Below are 21,820 nucleotides of genomic sequence, written 5' to 3'. Positions count from 1 at the left end.
AGGCGAGTGGTTAGGAGCCAGTGGTCCCAGATTGTGAGAGGGATGTCAGACTGCCGGTCTAGGCCTGATCCCTGTGGACATCCCCTGAGGGGTCCCAGATTGGAGAGGGTGCAGGCCGGGCTGAGGGACACCCCCCACGATGCACAAATTTTGTTCACCGGGCTACTAGTCTCTATATATAAAAGCCTAAGCAACTGGCTGACTGGCCGGTAGGTATGATGCACACTGACCACCAGGGGGCAGACGCTCAACACAGGAGCTGTTCAGCGACAGCAACTTTGTAGAGTGCCCTCTCACACTCCGGGACCCCTTGGGGGATATTGGACTGCCGGTTTTGGCCTGATCCCCACAGGCCAGGCCGAGGTCTTTTCTTATGCTGAGTCTGTGATTTCTAACCATTTTATTAGAATAAAAAGGGAATAATATCTAGAAGAAATGAAAACATTCTTTTAAGAATGGAAAATATTTGCTCTTGACGGAAAATATACAACCTAGAATACTCTGCATGTATGCACACACTACACATGCATAAATGCATGCACATGCACAAACATCCTAGCTCAATCCCAGTCATATTAAAAAGTAGCTACAAATATTTGCAGACTATTTTCCAACATTCTTATTTTTATTCTGGACACATGAGTACTTTATCATTATAAGGAAGTGAACCCAATGAATGAGAGCCACCAATTCTGAGTTTCCATGAAAACTTGAGTTTGAAGGAACTAGGTCAAACTGACCCTCGTTTATTCAAAGCAGTATGAAACCTGAGAAATCACTGAAACAATTACAAAAGAGGGAGCACAAAGGTAAGTGGTTCTCAAAAGGAAGTAAGGATTCAAGTGTCCTCGGCTGGTGTGCACCCAACAACTCACACTGAGGACAGCTTGCCTCCCAAAGGGGCCTGAGAACACCAGCCAGCCCCCTCCGAACCTCACCACCAACATACTCCCTAACCACCCTGAAGTTAAAAGGGGAGAAATACAAAGATCTAGAGAACAAAGGCAAGTGAGAGAAATGTAAGACAAAAGAAAAAGAGAAACTTTGAGAACTCACCTAGGACCTAAATTTCTTACTGACTCCCAAATCAACTCCATGGCCAACAATGATGTGTACTGAGCACATTGATCCTGTGGATACAGGATGAAGAAGATAGACAAGACCTTCGTCCTCACAGAGCTGACTATTTACTGGGGGAGACATACGGCCACTAGCAGTCGGACAGCACACAAGCTAATGGACAGGCTGTGAGGCCAATATTCAGGGCTGGGACCTGGGGAGGGGCAGGGTGGTCAGGGAAGTTCTCTTTCAGGAAGTGATGCTGAGTTGAGCCCCACAACAAAAGAAGCCAGCCAGGCAGACAGCTAGAGGAAGAAAGGTCCCAGGCTTACGTAAGACAGTCTAGCTGCGTCAGAGTCAGAAGGTGCTCCTGTGGACAGAGTGTGGGACACAAAGGGAAGAAGGGTTGAACTCTGACCAGCCATGCCTGGGTCTATGAGAACAAAGATTAGGTGCCCACTGGCTTTTCTCATGGAGCACGGCCTCTCACAGAAAACAACAACAACAAACAAGCAAAAAACCATCCATTGGTGCAGTCCCTAAACTCAGGAATGGGTGGGGTGGACAAACACAAAAAATATAGTATCGACAAAGCGGGTGGGGGTGGTAGAGCCTCCCCTTGGTGTCACAAGACTATCCCATCTGTTCAGAACAGAAGACTTACACTCGGGAAAAATAAGTGGTTTGCACAGAGTTATACAGCCTTTGGGGGATGAGCTAGGACTCAAACGAGGTGTATGTGACTGACATGTCAAGTTTCTTTCATTATATCACACGATCTTTTCATTTTTTAACATAAAAGCATTTGGCACAGGTTATATTATTAAGATTCACGTGGACTGAGGATTTTTCCATTTATGATATTGACTAAGGCTCAGATGATGTGCTGATATCCTCAGAAAGTTTTCCTGGGTAGAATTCCTGTCAATTAATTTATCTTTGTTATAAATTTATGCAAATTATCATTTCAAAACAATCTCTGCATGACCAACAGGTTCATAAGTGATGGTAATAGAGAACTATGACAGAATACTACTTAACAATTCTAAGTGCTAGGCATCGTAGACTCTTCATATGTGAAAACAGTATTTACTGATATTAACTTAATTAACTTACTATCTATATATATAAAAGCCTAAGCAACCGAACGACCGGTCGATCGGTTGCACTGACCACCAGGGGGCAGACACTCAACGCAGGAGCTGCCCCGTGGAGGTCAGTGCACTCCCACAGCCAACCTCCCATGGCCTGCCAACCTCCCGCAGTCCTTCCTCCCCCAGCCGGCCAGTTCCCTCACATAGGCCTTGATTGTTGGCCAGGCCAAGGGACCCTGCCCAGGCACGAATTCGTGCACTGGGCTTCTGGTTAAACAGACAAAGCAGAGCACAATATGGGATGTACAAACTGGTTACAACTTTGTGACCAAATACATATAATTACCAACAAAAATGAGAAATAATGTTTTGAGATGTAATAAAGAGTCCTAGCTGGTTTGGCTCAGTGGATAGAGCGTTGGCCCATGGATTGAAAGGTCATAGGTTTGATTCTGATCAAGGGTATGTACCTCTGTGGGAGGCAACCAATCAATACGTCTCTCTCACATTGATGTTTCTCTCTCTCTCTGTCTCTCCCTGTCCACTCTCTATAAAAATCAATGGAAAAATATTCTTGAGTGAGAATAAATAAATAAAATGTAATAAAGATACATGAGTATTAAGGTCATTTTTATTTAAAGTTGCTTGAGCTCATATAATAAATGTATAGGGCATCTTTCAAAAAGAAAACATTTTGGAAAAAATCAATGCATTTAAAGGAGAGCTTTTTTTGTTTGTTTACTCATTCTTTATTGTTGAAAGGATTACATATGTCCCCCTTTTCCCCACAATGATCCCCCCTCCAGCCCGCCTCCACACCCCATCCCAGCCCTGACTGCCCCATTGTCTGTGTACATGGGCCATGCCTATATGTATAAAAGGTCCTTGGTTGGTTACCTCCAACCCATCTACCCACCCTCCCCTACCTTCCCTCCGAGATTCCGTACCTTGTTCTATGCTTCATGTCTCTGGATCCACTCCATTCATCAGATTATATTGTTACTTAGATAAAAGGAGGGCTTTCTTAATATCTATCTAGAACACATACTCATATTCTCTTCACCAGTTGGAATTTTTAAAGTATAAATAGCATTAGAGATTTTCTGATTTTAATTTAATTTAAATACCCGAAGTTTCTATTACTGAGTATTTCAATACTGACCCAATGGAAAAAAATGTTTCCTATAACCAAATACTAGTATAAACATTGAACACCATCCAAAATTCTTCTGCAGAGACTGTAAACCTAGGGAGTTATTGCAAAATAAGCTTCAGGCACTCGTGACATCTGCCACAGAACTCATCCAAAGCCTCGTTTTTGCCCATCCTGATGACATATTAAAATGATGCCTTAGTAATTTACTCCTTCCAGAAATATTAGCATAGTTTCACTAAATGCAATAATTGATGGGCTGGAAAATGTTGCCTAAATTGTCTTGTGGGCCTGAAAACTCTTTTTTTTTTTTTAAATCCTCACCTGGGGATAATTTTTTTTTTTTTTAAGAGGAAGTGGAAGGTAGGGGGAGAGACAGAGAAAAAGATCCATGTGAGAAAGACACATTGATTGGTTGCCTCCTGATATGCCCCAACCAGGCCTGGGGATTGAGCCTGCAATGGAGGTATGTGCCCTTGACTAGAATCAAACCCATGACCCTTCAGTGCAAGGGCCAATGCTCTAACCACTGAGAAAACCAGCTAATGTGGCCTGAAAACTAATTTTTCAGGACCATTAACACAACATAGGAATACATTTTTCGTTTTTTGCTTTAAAAAATTTTTTTTTTATTAATTTGAAAGAGAGGGAGAGAGACATCGATCTGCTGTTCCAATTATTCATACATTCATCAGTTGACCCTTTCATGCATCTGAATTGGGATCAAATCCAAAACTTTGGTGTATTGGGACGAGGCTCTAACCAACTGAGCCACCCAGCCAGGGCACAATCTAGTTTTCTGATTGTATTTTATATTGTGCTTCTTCTCCTTATAGTATTTAAGAAGAAGTTAAATTAGTTTTGTATTCATTAAAACTCCCCAATATGTGTCCATCTTTATCAGGGGTCCTCAAACTATGGCCCGCGGGCCACATACAAATACAAATATTGTATTTGTTCCCGTTTTGTTTTTTTACTTCAAAATAAGATATGTGCAGTGTGCATAGGAATTTGTTCATAGTTTTTTTTTAAACTATAGTCCGGCCCTCCAACGGTCTGAGAGACAGTGAACTGGCCCCCTGTTTAAAAAGTTTGAGGACCCCTGATCTATATATAAAAGCCTAGGCAACCATTACAACCGGCCAACCGGCTGGTCGCTATGATGCACACTGACCACAGGGGGCAGACACTCAATGCAGGAGCTGCCCCCTGGTGGTCAGTGTGCTGCCATAGTGGGAGCGCTGCTCAGCCAGAAGCTGGACTCACAGCTGGCAAGCACAGCAGCGGTGGCGGGAGCCTCTCCCACCTCCACTGCAGGCGGGTGATAAGGAGCGAGGGGTCCCGGACTGCGAGAGGAATGTCTGACTGCTGGCTTAGGCCCGATCGGGCCTAAGCTGGCAGGCGGACATCCCCTGAGAGGTCCCAGTCTGCAAGAGGGTACAGGCCAGGCTGAGGGACTCCCCCCTGTTCCCCCCCCCCCTCCAGTGCACGAATTTCATGCATGAGGCCTCTATTATCATAAAAATATATTTGTGTGATAGAGAGAGAATATAGAAAAGCTAAGTGACAAAATTCTGAGGTTGTCCAAGCAGAGCATTATAATAAAAATTTATGTATTTATGATTAATATTGAGATTTGCTTCAAAAGAATATGGAGGGTTGGGGGAATGGGTCAAGCTCAACAAGACTAGCTAGGAGTTAATATGCAATTATTAAAGCTGGATGATTGGTAGAGAGAGTTTATTATATTATTCCCTCCACTTTTATATCTGTTAAAAATATTCATATTAAACGTTTTTTAAAAATTATATCCTTACAATAGGTCTAATCCTGAAATAAGAAACACTTATTTAGCATTGGATACATAAGAAACTTAAAGTCAATCAGAAAACTGGCAAAATATCTTACTGTTATGAGAACATCTGAGTTCTAATATTGTCCATCGTTAACTATTTTTTGTTATTGTTAATCCTTACTGGATGATATTTTTTCCATTGCCTTTTAGAAAGAGTAGAAGGGAGGGAGAGGGAGAGGGAGAGGGAGAGGGAGAGGGAGAGGAGAGAGAGAGAGAGAGAGAGAGAGAGAGAGAGAGGTGAGAGAGACACACAGATTGGTTGTCTCCCGTACACGCCTAGACCAACCCGAGCAAGGGATGAATCTGCAACCCAGGTACATGCCCTTGACTGGGAATCAAATCCGAGACCCTCTGGTGCGCAGGCAGAAACTAAGGCATCATTAACTTCTTCTATGATGCACAAGGGAGCTTTAGCATTTCTTCAATGGTTTATTTAATAGACTTCATAAAGAGCACCCTTTACAAAGGATAAACATTTATAAGAACAGTACATACCAGGAGTATCATAGGCCGTTTCCAAGTTGTTAATCCTATGATTCCAGAGAGTATCACCTACAAAGATAAACAATATCATAAATCTAGAAAAGGGACCAAGTCCAATAAATGAATACCCAGTCTCTAAAAGTATATATTTTAAAATGCGGACACTTCAAAGCCTCCTAACTCAAATATTTAATATTCCTGCTGATTATATGAGCTCTCATAGACCTCTTTGGACTATCCTTCACGTTCAAGGCCCTGAAGCTTTTTTATTGACTGTGTAATTTTTTCTTAAGGTCAATTAAGAACACAAACAAAAATCGGTCTATCCTCTGGTTAGTGAAGGGATCAGTAGTATTTTCTGGTCCAAGCTCCCTGCCCACAGTGGCACCTAATCTGTTGCCAGAGTCAGCCTCAAACGATGCACATCTCACCGTCACCCGCTGTTCAGGTGGGTACCCATCTTCACAGAACAAGCCAACTCCTCTACATAGTCAACCAGGCCTTTGGGATCTTCCCCTGCCTACCTCTCAAACGCGGTTTCCATGTACCCCTGCCCCTTCCACCACACACCTTCCTTCCAGGCACATCACATCTATCATTCCTCCGACTGGCTCGGCTCTAGACATTTCCGGGCTTTGTGCTTCTTTTTGCTGCAATGTCCTCTCCTCCCAACTCCCCTTCAAGCTGCCTGAGAACTCCCATGCATCCTGCAAGACCCCAAATAACAGTTACTTCCTCTGAGAAGCTTTCACTAATCCCACCACCCCACACCTGGATACCCTCTACAAATAATTTTCCCCCCGCAAAAACCTCTGTATTGCATCTCTGTCTTGACTACTAACTGTGAATTCCTATCTTGTCTCTCTGAGTCCCCTGCTCCTAGCACAGTGCCTGACACATGACTGGTGAATAATAAATATTCCTGAGCATTTATTGCACAAAGAGGGAGGACTACAGTGAGAAAGAATCTCGTGTTATAAAATGACACTTCAATAAATAAAATAAAATCCTCGGTAAAGAGGAGCCAGCATTTTGCAAAAATGTAAACTGGAAACCAACATCAGCCCTTTGAATAACAGTTCACTAAACAGTTAGGAAAGAATAGCCAAAGTAATTATTCACCCAGGACATCCTGATGCCATTTAAGCACATTTACCTGTGTGAAATAAGGCACATCGGCTGAATGCATTCATGAGGGAATTTTCTTTCAAGTGCATTTTATACCCAAATCACTCAAATGCAACATTTCACAATTACTATAAATCAGGAAGGATTTGAAAATGTTGCTTCAAATTCAAAGCTCACAGGCCTGCTTGCAATACTTTCTAGTCTCCATTTACTGACTGGGAGTAACTCATTCCACAATATCAAACCAGCACAGGTCAAGTCTACCCACTAGTATCAAGGACCAAAACCCACACATGGGCAGATAAGCAACAATTTCTTTGTATCCTATCGATGTTCAAAGCTACTATCAGCTGTCTGCCCATCAAACACTATATCCTTGTAATCATCTGAAATCCAATAGCATATTTTCTCACTCTAAAGGATTTCTACCTGGAGACATGCAGGGTGTGTGTGGCTCACCTAGAGGGTGTGGGCTGCATCTACTTCATAAATTGGGATTTGGTATCCATGACCTGGGGGTCCAGGTTTCCCATGTGGCTTCTAATTAACTATGTGGCCTTGCCCAACTCCTTTCACTTTTCGGGCCCTCACTTGCATTTCCCTAGAAATATGGTGAGAGATGGAAACCATCTCCAGGTCTCTTCTAACTCAAAAGGTTGACGCCACTGTGATGACAGGAATTTCTCAGGAACCTGTGATCCAGCATGGGCACCACCCTGCAGACTGCATGTGGGCACGCATACTTGCACATGTGCTGCATGTGTATATGTGCATGCATAAGTCCCAGTGTGCATGCATGAGTGTGTGTGCCTCCACATGCACACATGCTCCTTCCCTGCCTGCCCGCCCTGCTGCTTACTGGATTTTGCTGAGAAAATGCAACTATTTTTGTGAGAACATCACTGAAAATAGGTCTGCCCTTGAGGGGAACACAAACTGCCCACTTCACAGAAATATAAATATGATTTGATTTGAATCATCAGTTAGTCTCCTTTAACTCAGAGCCCTGTGGATCAGCTTTCTGGAACACATTTTTTCCATTAAAACAGTATTATCAAAGATGTCCAGCCCAGCCCAAAAAAGTCTGTAAAAATAATGGTATGCTTCAACTATACTTCCCACCCACACCCACCAGCCACATTATCCCATTCTCCTCCATGTTAACAATTTAGCATGTTTACATATTTTACACATGTACTAGTACATGTTTTCCTCTAATTTTTTATTTTTTAAAAATATTTTTTTATTGATTTTAGAGAGAGGAAGGATGAGGGAGAGATAAAAACATCAATGATGAGAGAGAATCATTGATCAGCTGCCTTCTGCACACCCCCTACTGGGGATCGAGCCTGCAACCTGGGCATGTGCCCATAACCAGAATTGAACCCAGGACCCTTCAGTCCACTGGTTGACACTTTATCCACTGAGCCAAACCAGTTAGGGCCTCTAGATTCTTAACTAGACACATATGGGTAATGTGTATATATGCAAATGCACAGGGGTATATATTTTACCAAAAAGAAATGGATCACGAAAAATACTTTTCCTCCTCTTCTTTTTCCCTCTCAATAAATACTTCATGGAAATTCTTCATGTTCACAGGAATAGCTCTCATTCATTTCCATTTAATGGCTACATAATATTCCTTTGTATGGCTGCACCTAATGTATTCAATCATTTCCATATTCATGATATCTACTCTATTTCCAGTGGTTTGCCCTCACAAACAATGCTGCAGCCAACATCCATGAACATATATCCTTAAAAACAGTGCTTTTTATTTCTGTTGGATAAAGTCCCAGGAGTAGGTTGCTAAACTGGAAGGGAGATTATATACATAATAGCTCATGACAGATACAATTGTCATTTCTAATGAAGGATCTCTAGGACAAAAGAACTAAGCTATCTTTATTTCTTTTCCTTTTTTGGGGGGAGGGGAAAGTTGCATATACAAGCAACAAACTAAATTTAAAACACAATTTTAAAAATATGTACAAAATGTACTTGACAAATAAGAAATATCAATCATCTAAAGATACTTTAGACCTCAGTAGGGAGACATATACAGCTTATTAAGCAAGAAGAAGACCTTAAATGAAGATCTTCTTAAATGAAGGTTGAAATAAATCAAGATAAACATCACATTCATGAATTGGAAGACAAAATATTTAAAGATGCCATTTCCATCGCAACTGTTTTATAGAGTCAACACACACCCATGTTAAATCCCAGCCTGATTTCTGTAAACCACCTTTCTCTACAGGGAGGCTTTAAGGAACTGCATGCATTCCAGTTGAACGTGGGAATAGTGGCATCCCCCTCAGTTCTGAACCCTGCAACAAAGGCACACACTGACTTCTACTCAACTGTTCCAACTCTTTGAGCCCAATTAAGCCCGAAGACACTTGGGGAACCCTGTGAGTGGTGAGGTGGAGAGGAAAAACCGAGGAAATAGGACTGGAATGGAGCAGAGAGTGCTGCAGTTGGGGATGAGTCTTCTTAGGGCTCCAGACTGAGGGAATGGATGCTCACATGTCATCTGGGGGTGGTGGCAGAATTCATGAATGAGGAGAGGGGCTGGGGAAGGGAAAAAGGGGGGCAGACTGAAAATTGATGCAGACACTAAGGAAAACAGTATGGATACTCCTAAAAAAGCAACTAAAAATAGAGATACCATACAACCCAGCAATTCCACTTCTGGGTACTCACCTGAAGAAAAAGAAAACACTAAGTAGAAAAAATATATGCCTTCCTATGTTCATTGTAGCACTACTTACAATAAACAAGATATGGAAGCAGCCTAGATGTCCATCAATAGATGAATGGATAAAAATGTGGTACACGGACCATTTGAGATCTTGCTCCTTGGCATATGTCGTCAGTTTGGCCCAAATAAACTCTTCTTTTAAAAAAGAATAAAAAGATGATGTGGTACATATATATAATGAATATTACTTGGCAAAAAAACCCAAAAAACCAAAAAACAATGAATGAAATCTTTCCATCTGCAACAACGTGGATAGACCTAGAGGATATTATGATAAGTGAAGTAAGTCAGATAGAGAAAGATGAATACCATATGGCTTCACCATTTATATGTGGGAATCTTGAAAAAAAACTAAACAAATAACAAGTAAAACAAAACAAAAATAGATTCATAGAAACGCAGACCAATGGGATGGTTACCAGAGGGGAGGCGGCTAGGGAATGGGTGGAAAGATGAAGGGGAATACAGCAGACATATTGTAATAAGTTTTCACAGTGAGAAGTGATTACTAGAATTAGTGGTATGACTACAAGGTAACATATAAAAATGTTGAATCACTATATTGTACACCTAAAACTAATGTAATTAATATAATATTGTACACCAACTGTAGTTAAATATTTTTTAAAGACTGGAAAGAAGCACATTCAAAGATGTTTCAACTGGGATTATGGGTGTTTTAGATTCTCTCTGAATTTCCCAACAATTCTATAATAAACATATTTCACTTTTATTTTTTTTAAAAGAAGAAGGCAGAGTATGCTTTACCTCTACCTCCCTTGGCAGCAGTAGCAGCTGGAGCTCCAGAAGGGAGTCAAAAAAATCGCTTAACAATGACCATCCATGCCACCCATCCTATCTAATAAAAAAGAAACATGGTAATTGGCGTACGACCGCTACTCTTCCCATTGGCTAATCAGGGCGATATGCAAATTAACTGCCAGCCAAGATGGCGACCGGTAGCCAGGCAGCTTAAACTGAACATGAGGCTTGCTTGCTTCAGTGACGGAGGACTCCAACATTTCCCGCCTGCCTTGCGGCCTCTGAGCCTGCAGTTTAAGAAACATTGTAACGAATATAGAAGCTAAACAAAACCCCAGAAACCAGCTTTCAGCGAGCCAGGATCTCAGAGCTGGAGTTGATACAGAGTTTCGATTATAGAACCGAAACAAACCAGATACCTGCTTTCAGGAGCGGAGACCTAAGAGCTGGAGCCTCAGAGCTAAAGCTGGCCCAGAATAAAAAAAAAAAAGAAAAAAAGGAGCGGTTGGGAGCTTCCATCACCTGCCAGCCTGAAAACAGCCCTCAGCCCCTCACCCAGACTGGCCAGGCACCCCAGTGGGGACCCCCACCCTGATCCAGGACACCGTTCAGGGCAAACCAGCCGGCCCCCACACGTGGACCAGGCCTCTATCCTATATAGTAAAAGGGTAATATGCCTCCCAGCACCAGGATCAGCGGAGCCGCGAGGCCTCCTGGCACCGGGATCAGCGTAACAGGGGGCAGCGCCCAAACCCCCTGATCGCCCTGCGGCTCTGTGTGTGACAGGGGGTGGGGCCACAACCTCCCTATCCGCCCTGCTCTGTTCATGACAGGGGAAGGCGCCCCAACCTCCTGATCAGCCCTGCTCTGTGCCTGATACGGGGGAGCTCCCCAACCCCCTGATCGCCCTGCGGCTCTGTATGTGACAGGGTGCGGTGCCCCAACCCCATCCCCCCCACGGGCCCTGCTCTGTGTGTGACGGGGTAGAGCCATAACCTCCCCATCCGCCCTGCCTTGAGTGTGCCAGTGGCGGCGCCCCAACCCCCTGATCGGCCCTGCTCTGTGGGTGAAAGAGGGCAGCGCCCCAACCCCCTGATCTGCCCTGCTCTGTGTGTGACAGGGGGCGGTGCCCCAACTCCCCTATCGCCCCTACTCTGGCGTGACAGGGGGGAGCTCCCCAACCCCCCTGATGGGCCCTGCTCTGTGCGTGACAGGGGGGAGCTCCCCAACCCCCTGATCAACCCTGCTCTGTGCGTGACTGGGGGGAACTCCCCAACCCCCTGATGGGCCCTGCTCTGTGCATGACAAGGGGGAGCTCCCCAACCCCCTGATCAACCCTGCTCTGTGCATGACAGGGTACGGAGCCCCAACCCCCCTGATCGGCCCTGCTCTGTGCGTGACAGGGGGTGGTGCCACAACCTCCCTATCGACCCTGCCTTGAGTGTGACAGGGGACGGTGCCCCAACCCTCCAATCGGCCCTACCCTGAGCGTGACTGAGGGTGGCATCGCAACCTCCCAATCTGCCCTGCTCTGTGCATGACAGGGGGCGGCGCCCCAACTCCCCAATGGGCCCTGCTCTGAGTCTGACCAGGGGCTGCACCTAGGGATTGGACCTGCCCTCTGCCACCCAGGAGCAGGCCTAAGCCAGCAGGTCGTTATCTCCCGAGGGGTCCCAGACTGTGAGAGGGCACAGGCCGGGCTGAGGGACCCCCCTTTCCCCCCCGAGTGCACAAATTTTTGTGCACCGGGCCTCTAGTCTATAATAATAAAATTGTAATATGCTAATTAGACCAGATGTCCTTCCGGATGACCTTCTGGACAAAGCCGGGGCTGCAAAGGGAAGCCAGGGTCCCGGGTGCCAGAGGGAAGCCAGTGCCGGCAGCCAGGGAGAAGGAAGGCCTACTCTTGTATGAATTTCATGCATCAGGCCTCTAGTTACACAATAATACTATCACTTGTTTAATTGTGTTTTATGCTCACTGGCAATCTCATGAGGTCTTAGATCTGTGAATAGTCAGTCAAATACGTAAAGGGTCCTCAAGGTACTCAATTATGGCAAGAGTCATGAAAAAATGAATGGATGATGAACAAATAAATAAAATAGGAGACAAGCTTACTCAAAAATGACCATGGAACCCTAAACACATTATTCACTTCTGTGCTTCCTAAAAGAGTAAGTCAAGAGCAAAAGGCAACTCCATCATCATTCTTTCCATGCAATGCAAGATGCAACTTGCTCTGAATGAACAGGCAAGAACCTATTTTCTGGCATCAGATTGTCTCTATATTATTAGAGTGAGATTTATTATAATTTTGGTTTTACTCACTTGCACCCGTTCCTTGTAGCTTTTAGGAAAAAAACATCTCTCTCTCTCTCTCTCTCTCTCTCTCTCTCTCTCTCTTTCTCTCAATGATTTTTGCAAAGAAGGATTCTGATACTCCAGACAGGAATCACTATTACCTAACACATATGGTTAATGTGTCTTAGTTTTTTAACTTAAAAATCAAATCATTAATATCAAAAGCATATAAATCTACTTTCCTATTTTTCTTTGTTAATCCACTAGCATGCCTTAGGGCAAAAATGTTCTGGGTTATCGAAATTGTATATAAACACAGAGATAAAAAGAGCCATGTTGTTAATGTCCCATGCTTACTTTATAAATGAGCACACAATAATCAAACCTCTCATAACCTATCTTGTTATGACTTTTACACTGGCAATTTTAAAAAATGTGTATGTGTATACATGTTCTTCCTTACCTGTCCAGCATGACTCATTAAAAAAAATTAAGGAAGCCTGGCTGTGGTAGCTCAGTGGTTGAGTGTCGACCTATGAACCAGGAGGTATCAGTCCGATTTCTGGTCAGGTCACATGCCCAGGTTGTGGGCTTGGTTCCCAGTTGGGGGCATGCAGGAGGCAGCCCATCAATGATTCTCTCTCATCATTGATGTTTCTATCTTTCTCTCCCTCTCCCTTCCTCTCTGAAATCAATAAAAATATATTTTTTAAAAAGAAGTACGCAACAGGATATTTTAATGTATACATGATGGTTACCAGAATGCCCCACAAAAAATCTGGCCTATTCTTCTAACTTTAATGAAATATTGCCTTGATGTTTAAAAAACATTGGTAGAAGTTCTATATATGCCAGGCCTGGTGCCATGCGCAACAGGGAACCACTGGCCTAAATGTTTTCTAATTACACGCTTACATAATCAATTTTGAGGTAAAAATCATCCCACCCATTTCATACATGAATAACTGGGGCTAAGAGGCTCAATAACTTCTCAAAAACATTTTTTTTTACTCAAAAACATATAAATGTAACTCTGCTATCTTGTAAAATAAAGGACTAAAGAAATCAATAAAACTCATAAAAACTTATATTTAAAATATGCCTTAACTATTAAAGTAGCATTTGATAGTTAGGACTGAAAAAATGTATTTACCATTGTCTAACCATTAGAGACTTCAGAACTTTTGCATTAGTTTCTCCTTTGGATCATTCATTCATTTTATGTTTTGTCATTTCAATTTTTTTTTAAAGAAAAGATTAACCTTAAGATTCACCAATGACTGATTCTTTATAAAGAACTGGAATCTCACCCAAGAATCACAGACTCAAGGAAAGGGTGACCAGGAGTACAGGTCAGTGACTCCAAGCAGGGAGACATGAATGTATGCAGACAGGAAAGGAAATTAGGGCTTCCACAGAAGGATCAAAAACAATAACCAACTCCTTACCATTTGCCTAAAATATCTCCCAAGGATCAAATATGTCATCAGAGTCCAGAATTCTGTTTTTTGAAGGAGGAGATTTAAACCAATGCAAATCTCTACTCTTTCATTAAATCTAACACAGTGTGGTAGGCTGTCTCCACTAATCCCAGTGGGATCTAAGGTTAACTAAAAGTTCCCCCAAATCAGGTGCCTGGACAGCATGGCCTAAGCATGGACATCGAGATCGTTTCTCTGCCACCCACGTGGAGTCAAACTTCATATTGTTTTTACAAGTGGCTAATCTCTTAGCTTCATGAACATTGGTAATAATAATAGATGGAGTCATTAACCAAGAATACCAGGAAGAATGAAATGATCACAGGATGTTCAAAAACAATGAGTACATGAAAAACACTCCCTTCAACCTGCTGAAATTTTGAAAAAGTCTTTATAGGAACTGTTTATTCTTTTTTTGAAGAAGAAATTTTAAAAATCCTCATTCAAGGATATGCTTAAAGAGAGAAAGGTGGGGAGAGAGAGATAGAGAGATAGAGATAGAGATAGAGAGAGAAAGAGAGAGAGAGAGAGAGAGAGAGAGAGAGAGAGAGAGAGAGAGAGAGAGAGAAACATCCATCAGTTGCATCTGTACACGCCCTGGTTATATACGTGCCTGGACTGGGGATCAAACCCAAAATCCAGGCATGTGCCCTGACCAGAAATAGAACTGGCAACCCTTTGGTGCACAGGACAACACTCAACCTACTGAGCCACTCTATCAGGCTAATTCTTAAGTATATATTAAAATAGATAAAATATACCTTCAAGGTTCAGACAAGTGAAGGGAGCCTCCAAATCTCAGACTCAATGTGAGAACACTTACAGAGGTGTATATGAAGCAAATACTATTGAGCTATGCCATGTTTAACAAAACAGACCTTTTAAATAAATATATTTGATTTAATTTTGTATCAAATATGCAAGCAAAATTTTTACTGAAGCCAAAAGATTTGCCCATTGAGTTTGATACAGCAGATTATGGCACATAATGGTCATCCACAGCTTGAAATATGAGGCTATCCTTCTACTGAGTTCCTACGTGGGTTTGAAGTAACCTTAGACGTAGGTTGGCACTGCTACTCAACTACCAAGTTTCACAGGCCAATAAAACTTCTTAGTGACAAACAAAACGTGGTATATCCATATAATAGAATCCCATTTGGCAATAAACAGGAATGAAGCACTGATACATGTCACAATATGGATGAACCTTGAAAACATTACACTAAGTGAAAGAAGCCAGTCACAAAGGTTCACATATTGTATGATTCCCTTTATATTAAATGTCCAGAATAAGAAATCCATAGAGACAGAACATGATTAATCTGTGGTTCTCTAGGAATAAGGGTGTCAGGGGAAATGGGGAATGACTACTAATAGGTTCCAGCTTTCTCTTTTTTATTACTAATTTGAGAGAGAGAGAGAGAGAGAGAGAGAGAGAGAGAGAGAGAGAGAGAGAGACCAGTTCATTGTTCAACTTATTTATGCATTCATTAGTTGCTTCTTGAATGTGCCCTGACCAGAAATTGAACTGGCAAGCTTGGCATATCGGGACAACACTCTAACCAACGGAGCTGCCAGGGCAGGGTTTATTTTGGGGGTGATGAAAATTTTCTAAAATTGATTGTGATGATGGTTGTACAATTCTGTGAATTTACTAAAAATCACTGAATTGCATACATTAAGTGGGTGAATCATATGGAATGTGAATTGTATCCCAATGAAGTTGTTAAAAAAAACAAAAAACTTCTACAGTCTTCAAGTCATAATTTTTAAGCTTTCTGTCATAAAAACCTTAGTTCAGCTTTCTTTAAATTAGTTACACTTTACTATTAAGTCCCTTTCTTTTGGAAATACATACAGAAGTATTTAATGGCTGAAATTATACCTGGGATTTGCCTTAAAGTAACCCAGTGGGTGTTAAGAAAGGGGAAAGGGTGTGGACAGCTACTGAAGCTGTGGGTGATGGGTAAATGGAAACTCATTAAACTATTTTTTCTATATTTGTTGAGATTTTAAAATTTCATAATAAAAGATTAAAACTGAAAGAGGTTCTTAAGATTTCCTGGTCACTTCTAGGCTGTCTCTCTATTCTGTTTATGTTTTCTATTTTAAAATAAACGCCTCTTGAAATATTTACAGTTGAAACAATGCAATGTCTGAGATTTGCTTCAAAACAATATAGGGAGTTAATCTGACAAATGGACTAGGAAGCACAATGGAGATGATCCCTCGCCTGCTTGGAAAACCCAGCCCCCTGCAGTTATCAGAACACACAGACCCAGCAGCAGGTCCAGGAAGAGGCCCAGACCAAGCTAGTGTTGGACCTGGGTGAGGATATATGACGGTTCATTGTGTAGTGCTTGAATAAATATAAATAAAAAATTTTCCATAATGCAGAGTTTAGAAAACACCACCACCTCTCTCACATACATAAATTCAAAAGGTATGCTACCGGTGAAGGTGAGACTTTTTTCCTGAAACACCTAGAAAGTCACGGTGCCCAATACCGCCCTCAGGCCGCTGTTCCGGAGATGCAGTATCTGATGGTTCTGTTGTCATTTTGCAAATTCTGAGGTCAACCTCAGAAACAGGCCACACAAAGTAAGAATAATGAACAGTTGCAAGTTTGCATGTAGAGTTGGGAGACAGGGTGGAAAACGTCCCTATAGAAGATAATTTAGTTCCAAATAACTGATTGTTTCCCTCATCTGGTTTCCTGGGTCCTGGAGACAAGGACATACCCAGCCAGCAGGCCCAGGGAAGAGCCTTCACCTTCTGGCTGATGGCCTTTTTTTAAAATATTTTTTTCTTTATTGATTAAGGTATTACATATGTGTCCTTATTGCCCCATTGGCCCCCCACCACCCCCCTACTCATGCCCTCACCCCCCTGGTGTCTGTGTCCATTGGTTATGCTTAAATGCATGCATACAAGTCCTTTGGTTGATCTCTCTCCCTTAGCCCCACCCTCCCCTGCCTTCCCTCTGAGGTTTGACGGTCTGATCGGTGCTTCTGTCTCTGTTTCTGTTCATCAGGTTATGTTGTTCATTATATTCCATAAATGAGTGAGATCATGGCCCTTTTTTTTTTAATACTTCATCAACTCCAACTGTGGCTTGGGTGACATCTAAGTACATTTGCCTCTAGAATAATTCACAATAGCACACCCGACTTCAGGTTTTCATTTTAGAAGGGGAAAAATAGTTTCCAATAATCCTAAACTAGCTATCTGAGAGGACAAGCGATTATGATTTTACTAAGAGCAAATCCCTAAAAAAAAAAATGGATGCAGGTTTCATTTCTGGCCCATGGTATTTAGAGAAATGAAATGCACCCACCATTTGGCTGAAGTTAGTCTGACGCGTGGACTAAAAAGCATAATGGACCTAATCCCTCCTCCTGGAGTTTAACGAGCACTCAGCGAGGCGTGAGATCCTTTCTACCTGATGCACAGACTGTGACCTCGTAACCACAGCATGGGCTGTGCCAGGTAAGAGCGCCCAGCATCCGAGTATTTCAAAGGAGAGCAAACTGGCATCGGTTTAAGTATAAAACGTCAGGTCAGGCTCCAGGTACGCAAGGTTCTTAATGTCCTTTTCAAACAATTATTTTGGGTTTAGTGAGTTCTTCCTATATTCTTGGAATTTGGTCTTGAATCTGGGTATGGGTGGACCTGCAAAAGGACAATTTTTATGCATCCGGAACACACATTCATGGCAGATCTTAGGCAAAACTACAGGCACTGCCAGACTTTCACATTTAGTTCGTTCATAAAAGGGTCATTTACTTTAAAACACTCATCTTCCACAATCTTCCCATGAAGACCTGTTTCCAAGTCTCTCAAGCCCAAGCAAAGCTCAAGAGGTCAGAGGTCCTGCAAGCTGTGAAACTGCTATGCGGCAGGGAAGAGTAGCCACCCAGTGTCCACAGACTATGGAGGCGGCACCTTTGCCCCAGATCAGCCTTTCCCAGGAGGCAGGGCCAGGCCCCTGAGGGGGCAGACATCTCCAGCTCCTATGCCGGCTCCTGGGGCTTTGGCGAGCTCATGCATAATGATGGTTCGGGGTCTGGAGAATTAAATTCTGCACAGCAGCCTGTGTGGCTCAGGGAACCGAGTGGGGGCTTAGGGCCCTCCTTTAATGAGCAGGTGCAAGCACGAGTTTACACACCTTGTCATTACTGCTGCACTCATCCCGACATGTTTCACACGTACCCGTCTTAAAGGAGAACAAAATAAGCGACCTGCCTCAGTCAACCTGTTACTGCATCCACACTACAAACACACCTACTATGTGCCAGGCAGGCACTGTTGATACATCAGTGAACAAAATGTCAAAATCCCTGCCCTCCTCCCACAGATGTTATGCGTGAAGTAAACACGCAGCGGCCAAAGAAGTTTAACCATTTCCTCCCGCCTTCCTACCACCCACTCCCATCCTTCCACTTTCCCAAAGAGCTGGGAGTCCTCTGGCCTGCGAGGAATAGACACTGTCCGGGTTCAACCCAATTCATCCCTGAACTCCACGCTCTTGTAGGCTTTTCCCAAAAAAACTTCAACTCGCCTGCAAGAGAGGCTGTGCTCCCCACCTGCGGTCCTGGACAGGAACCATACAATTTCACTCATGGGTGGAATATAAAACAGAAAGCAGGCGACAAACAATCCTGGGACAGCGAAGGGAACCCCGGCAGAGCTGCTGCATCCCTGGGTGGGCCCTGCGGAGGGATAGGGGCGCGAGGCACTCACCGAGGAGCCGGCCCAGAACGGGCACGAGTTCTTCACCTGCGGGGAGCTGCTCAGCGACAGCGCCCCGAAGCTGAGTGCCACCATGCAGCACCCCAGGATCAGCTGCAGCAGCCCGAGCGACAGCAGTGGACGGCCGGGGAGCAGCGCGGAGCTCGGGGCGACGGCGGCGGCCCGGCGGGAGGAGAGCGCGGGCGGCACGGCCAGCACCCCGGCGGCGGCGGCAGAGCAGCGAGACCGCACCGGGGGCTGCAGCGCGGCCCGGGGCCAGCGTGGCCGCAAGGGAGGCAGCGGTGGCTCCTGGGCAGCGGTGGCCGTGGCGCCCGGGCCCCCGGCCTGCGGCCCGCCCGAGAGCCCGGCCACCGGGCAGCAGGAGCCGGGGAGCACCACGGGCAGGGACATGGGCGGGCGGGGAAGGGAGCGGCCCGTGGCTGCGGGGAGGCGCGCAGGACCGAGGAGCCGTGGACGCCGAGCACTGGGCACCGCGGGGCCGGGCCAAGGGGGAGGGAAGGAAATGCGCAGCCCAACCACTTGCTGCTGCCGCCACTGCTGCCGCGGCTGCCCTGCCGCTGCCCAGGCACCCGCCGGCCGCACCCACCTGCCACCAAGTGGGTCCGCCTCCGACCGGCCGGGCAGGGCGCGCTCTCACGCTCACGCTCACGCTCACCCACACACACCCAGCGCGCCCTGCACTGGGGCCGTGGGGCTGCTGCAACCTTTGGGTCGCGACCTAACCCTGGGTGCCTGCTCTCTGGGGTCCAAGTAAGGTGCCCAGCTCCCTTATTTTAAAACAGGTCCCTCGGGCTAGGAGAGTGCCACCATGCAGCAGCCCGGGACAGCGTGCATTGGAGCCAGCAGCCCACAACCTGAGAGTCTGTCCCCACCCGCAGAAGCACAGTGGCCCCCCGCCCTGTTCCGGTTCGGCCCAAAGAAGGACCCCGGCAGCCTTTAATGGGAAGGGAGTCCGGTTTGAACTTTCCCCACCAGGAGGTGAATGGCCGGAGGATGGGGCTGTAGTGGACGTGGTGGGGAAACCCAAGCCTCCGGGCTTCGAGGGAGGACTAAGCAGAGCAGGAACCATACAATGAAACTCACGTGTGGAATATAAAACAGAAAGCAAGAAACAAACAAAACAAACTCATAGACACAGACAACCGTACGGTGGTTATGAGAGGGATAGGGGGTTGAGGGGAGGATGAAGAGAGACAAGGGAGTCAAATACACGGTGATGGAAGGAGACCAGCCTGCGTGGTTAAGCACACACTGCACGATACCGATGATGTAGTACGGCACTGTACACTGAAAACTTATCTACTGTAACTAACCAATTTATTGTCACCCCAATAAATTTAATTTAAAAAACATTATGCTAAGTAAAAGAAGCCAGTCACAAACGACGACGTATTATATAATTCCACCTAGATGAAACCTCTAGAATAGACAAATCAATAGAGTCAGAGAGTAGATTAATGATTGCTTATGGTTGGGAGGCTGGGGAGATTAAATGGGGGAAGGGTGATTGCTAAAGGGTATAGGGTGCTTTTAGAGGTGATAAAATGTTCTAAAATCGACGGTGATGATTGCACAACTCTGTGAATATATTAAACACCACTGAGCCCTAGCCAGTTTGCTCAGTGGATAGCGCATCTGCACGCCGACTGAAGGGCCCGGGGGTCCGATTCCTGTCAAGGGCACATACCTGGGTTGCAGGCTCCATCCGGCCCTGGTCAGGGTGTGTGCGGGAGGCAATCAATCGATGTGTCTCTCTCACATCGATGTTTCTCTCTTGTCTCTCCCCCTCCCTTCCACACTCCATAAAAGTCAATGGAAAAATAGCTCAGGTGAGGATTAACAAAAATAAAGAAATAAAAACCACTGAATTGGACACTGTAAATGAGTGAATTAGATCTCAATAAAGATACATGTGAATTATACCTCCAGAAAGCCCTTCACATAAAATGAGGGAGCATGTATGGGAGAACTGACCCACCTTTCATTAATGTAGGCGAAAGTCCAGGGAAATAATAGTTGTTAATGTACTGTTTCATGGGACCCAGCTGTCAGCTTTCCTCAAGATCAAAGCCAAACGTCAAGGACAAATGTCCACCAACTCTTCCCTTCCCTGTACTTCCTTTTCTACGCTTCCCAGACAAAGCCCTTACTGCTCAGGAGTGTGGGACACCCTCAAACAAGCTCCAGTTCCTCCCACCCTTCCTCAGAAACCCAGCCTGCCCGCTGGTACAGGAGGTTATTCCCTCTTACAGGGGGAGCTGCTGCTGCATCGCCTTAAAGCATGCTCCCTGACAACCTGCCTCCAGTTCTAACAGTTCAGAAAGAGAATTGCTCCGAGTAAGGCACAGTGGACTCATTTAATACGGTGGCTTTGGAGCAGCTTTTCAAAGTGTGGCCCACAGACCACAGAACCGTTAGGGGAGAGTGTCAGAACGCAGGTTCGCTGACTTCCCCCACACCCACCCCGACGCTCTGGATAAGGGGCATGGGAACCTGCATTTTAACAGATTGCCCAAAATATTAATGGATGGAACCATTCAGACTCCAGAATTTTTATGTGGGAATTTGTATGTGCAAGATGACTAAGGGCAGCAAATTAGCTGGAAGGAGAAGGCAGAGGATTTGGCTCAAAACCAAATGTAGGTGTAAATATGCTGGGGGTAAGGGCTCTGCTGGTCCCCAGCCAGGCACTGCTATCCAGGTGATTTTTATGCACAGGAAGGATTTAGACCACTGGGTTCTAATGGAAAGGGCACCATATTAGGAGCCAGACATCCTGGTTGCAGCCCCTCTCCTCTGTGATCTTGAGCCAGTTCCAAGTGTCTCTAGCCTCCATGCTGTCAGGTGCAAGTTTATGATACTTCATCCGCTTGAGGCTGGGCCGTGTGATCAGCTGGAGTCCCCAAGGCCTGCGATTTTGAAGTTCAGCTATTCTCATTGCCATGGCTTCTCAGATGACCAGCAAGAGGGCAGGAACCAAAA

At 44.8% G+C, this 21,820-nt stretch overlaps 1 protein-coding gene across 2 annotated transcripts in view; it reads right to left on the bottom strand.

The window, feature by feature from the left end:
* The window catches only part of ENTREP1 (endosomal transmembrane epsin interactor 1), a 56,196-nt gene extending 36,811 nt beyond the window's left edge, over nt 1-19,385 (bottom strand). For both annotated transcript variants that reach the window (XM_081103875.1, XM_081103876.1), the window contains exons 1-2: nt 18,830-19,385; nt 5,657-5,713 (exon numbers count right to left, since the gene is read on the bottom strand). In XM_081103875.1, the coding sequence (XP_080960001.1) occupies nt 5,657-5,713; nt 18,830-19,228 (456 nt within the window). In that variant the 5' untranslated portion in view covers nt 19,229-19,385. The remainder of the gene's footprint in view (nt 1-5,656; nt 5,714-18,829) is intronic.
* Nucleotides 19,386-21,820: the final 2,435 nt, after the last annotated feature.

This window comes from Myotis nattereri (assembly GCF_964212035.1).
Source record: "Myotis nattereri genome assembly, chromosome: 12".
In the NCBI taxonomy this organism is placed as follows: Eukaryota; Metazoa; Chordata; class Mammalia; order Chiroptera; family Vespertilionidae; genus Myotis; species Myotis nattereri.
The sequence above is the reverse complement of the archived record's forward strand: the minus strand, read 5'-3'. Positions and strand labels throughout refer to the sequence as shown.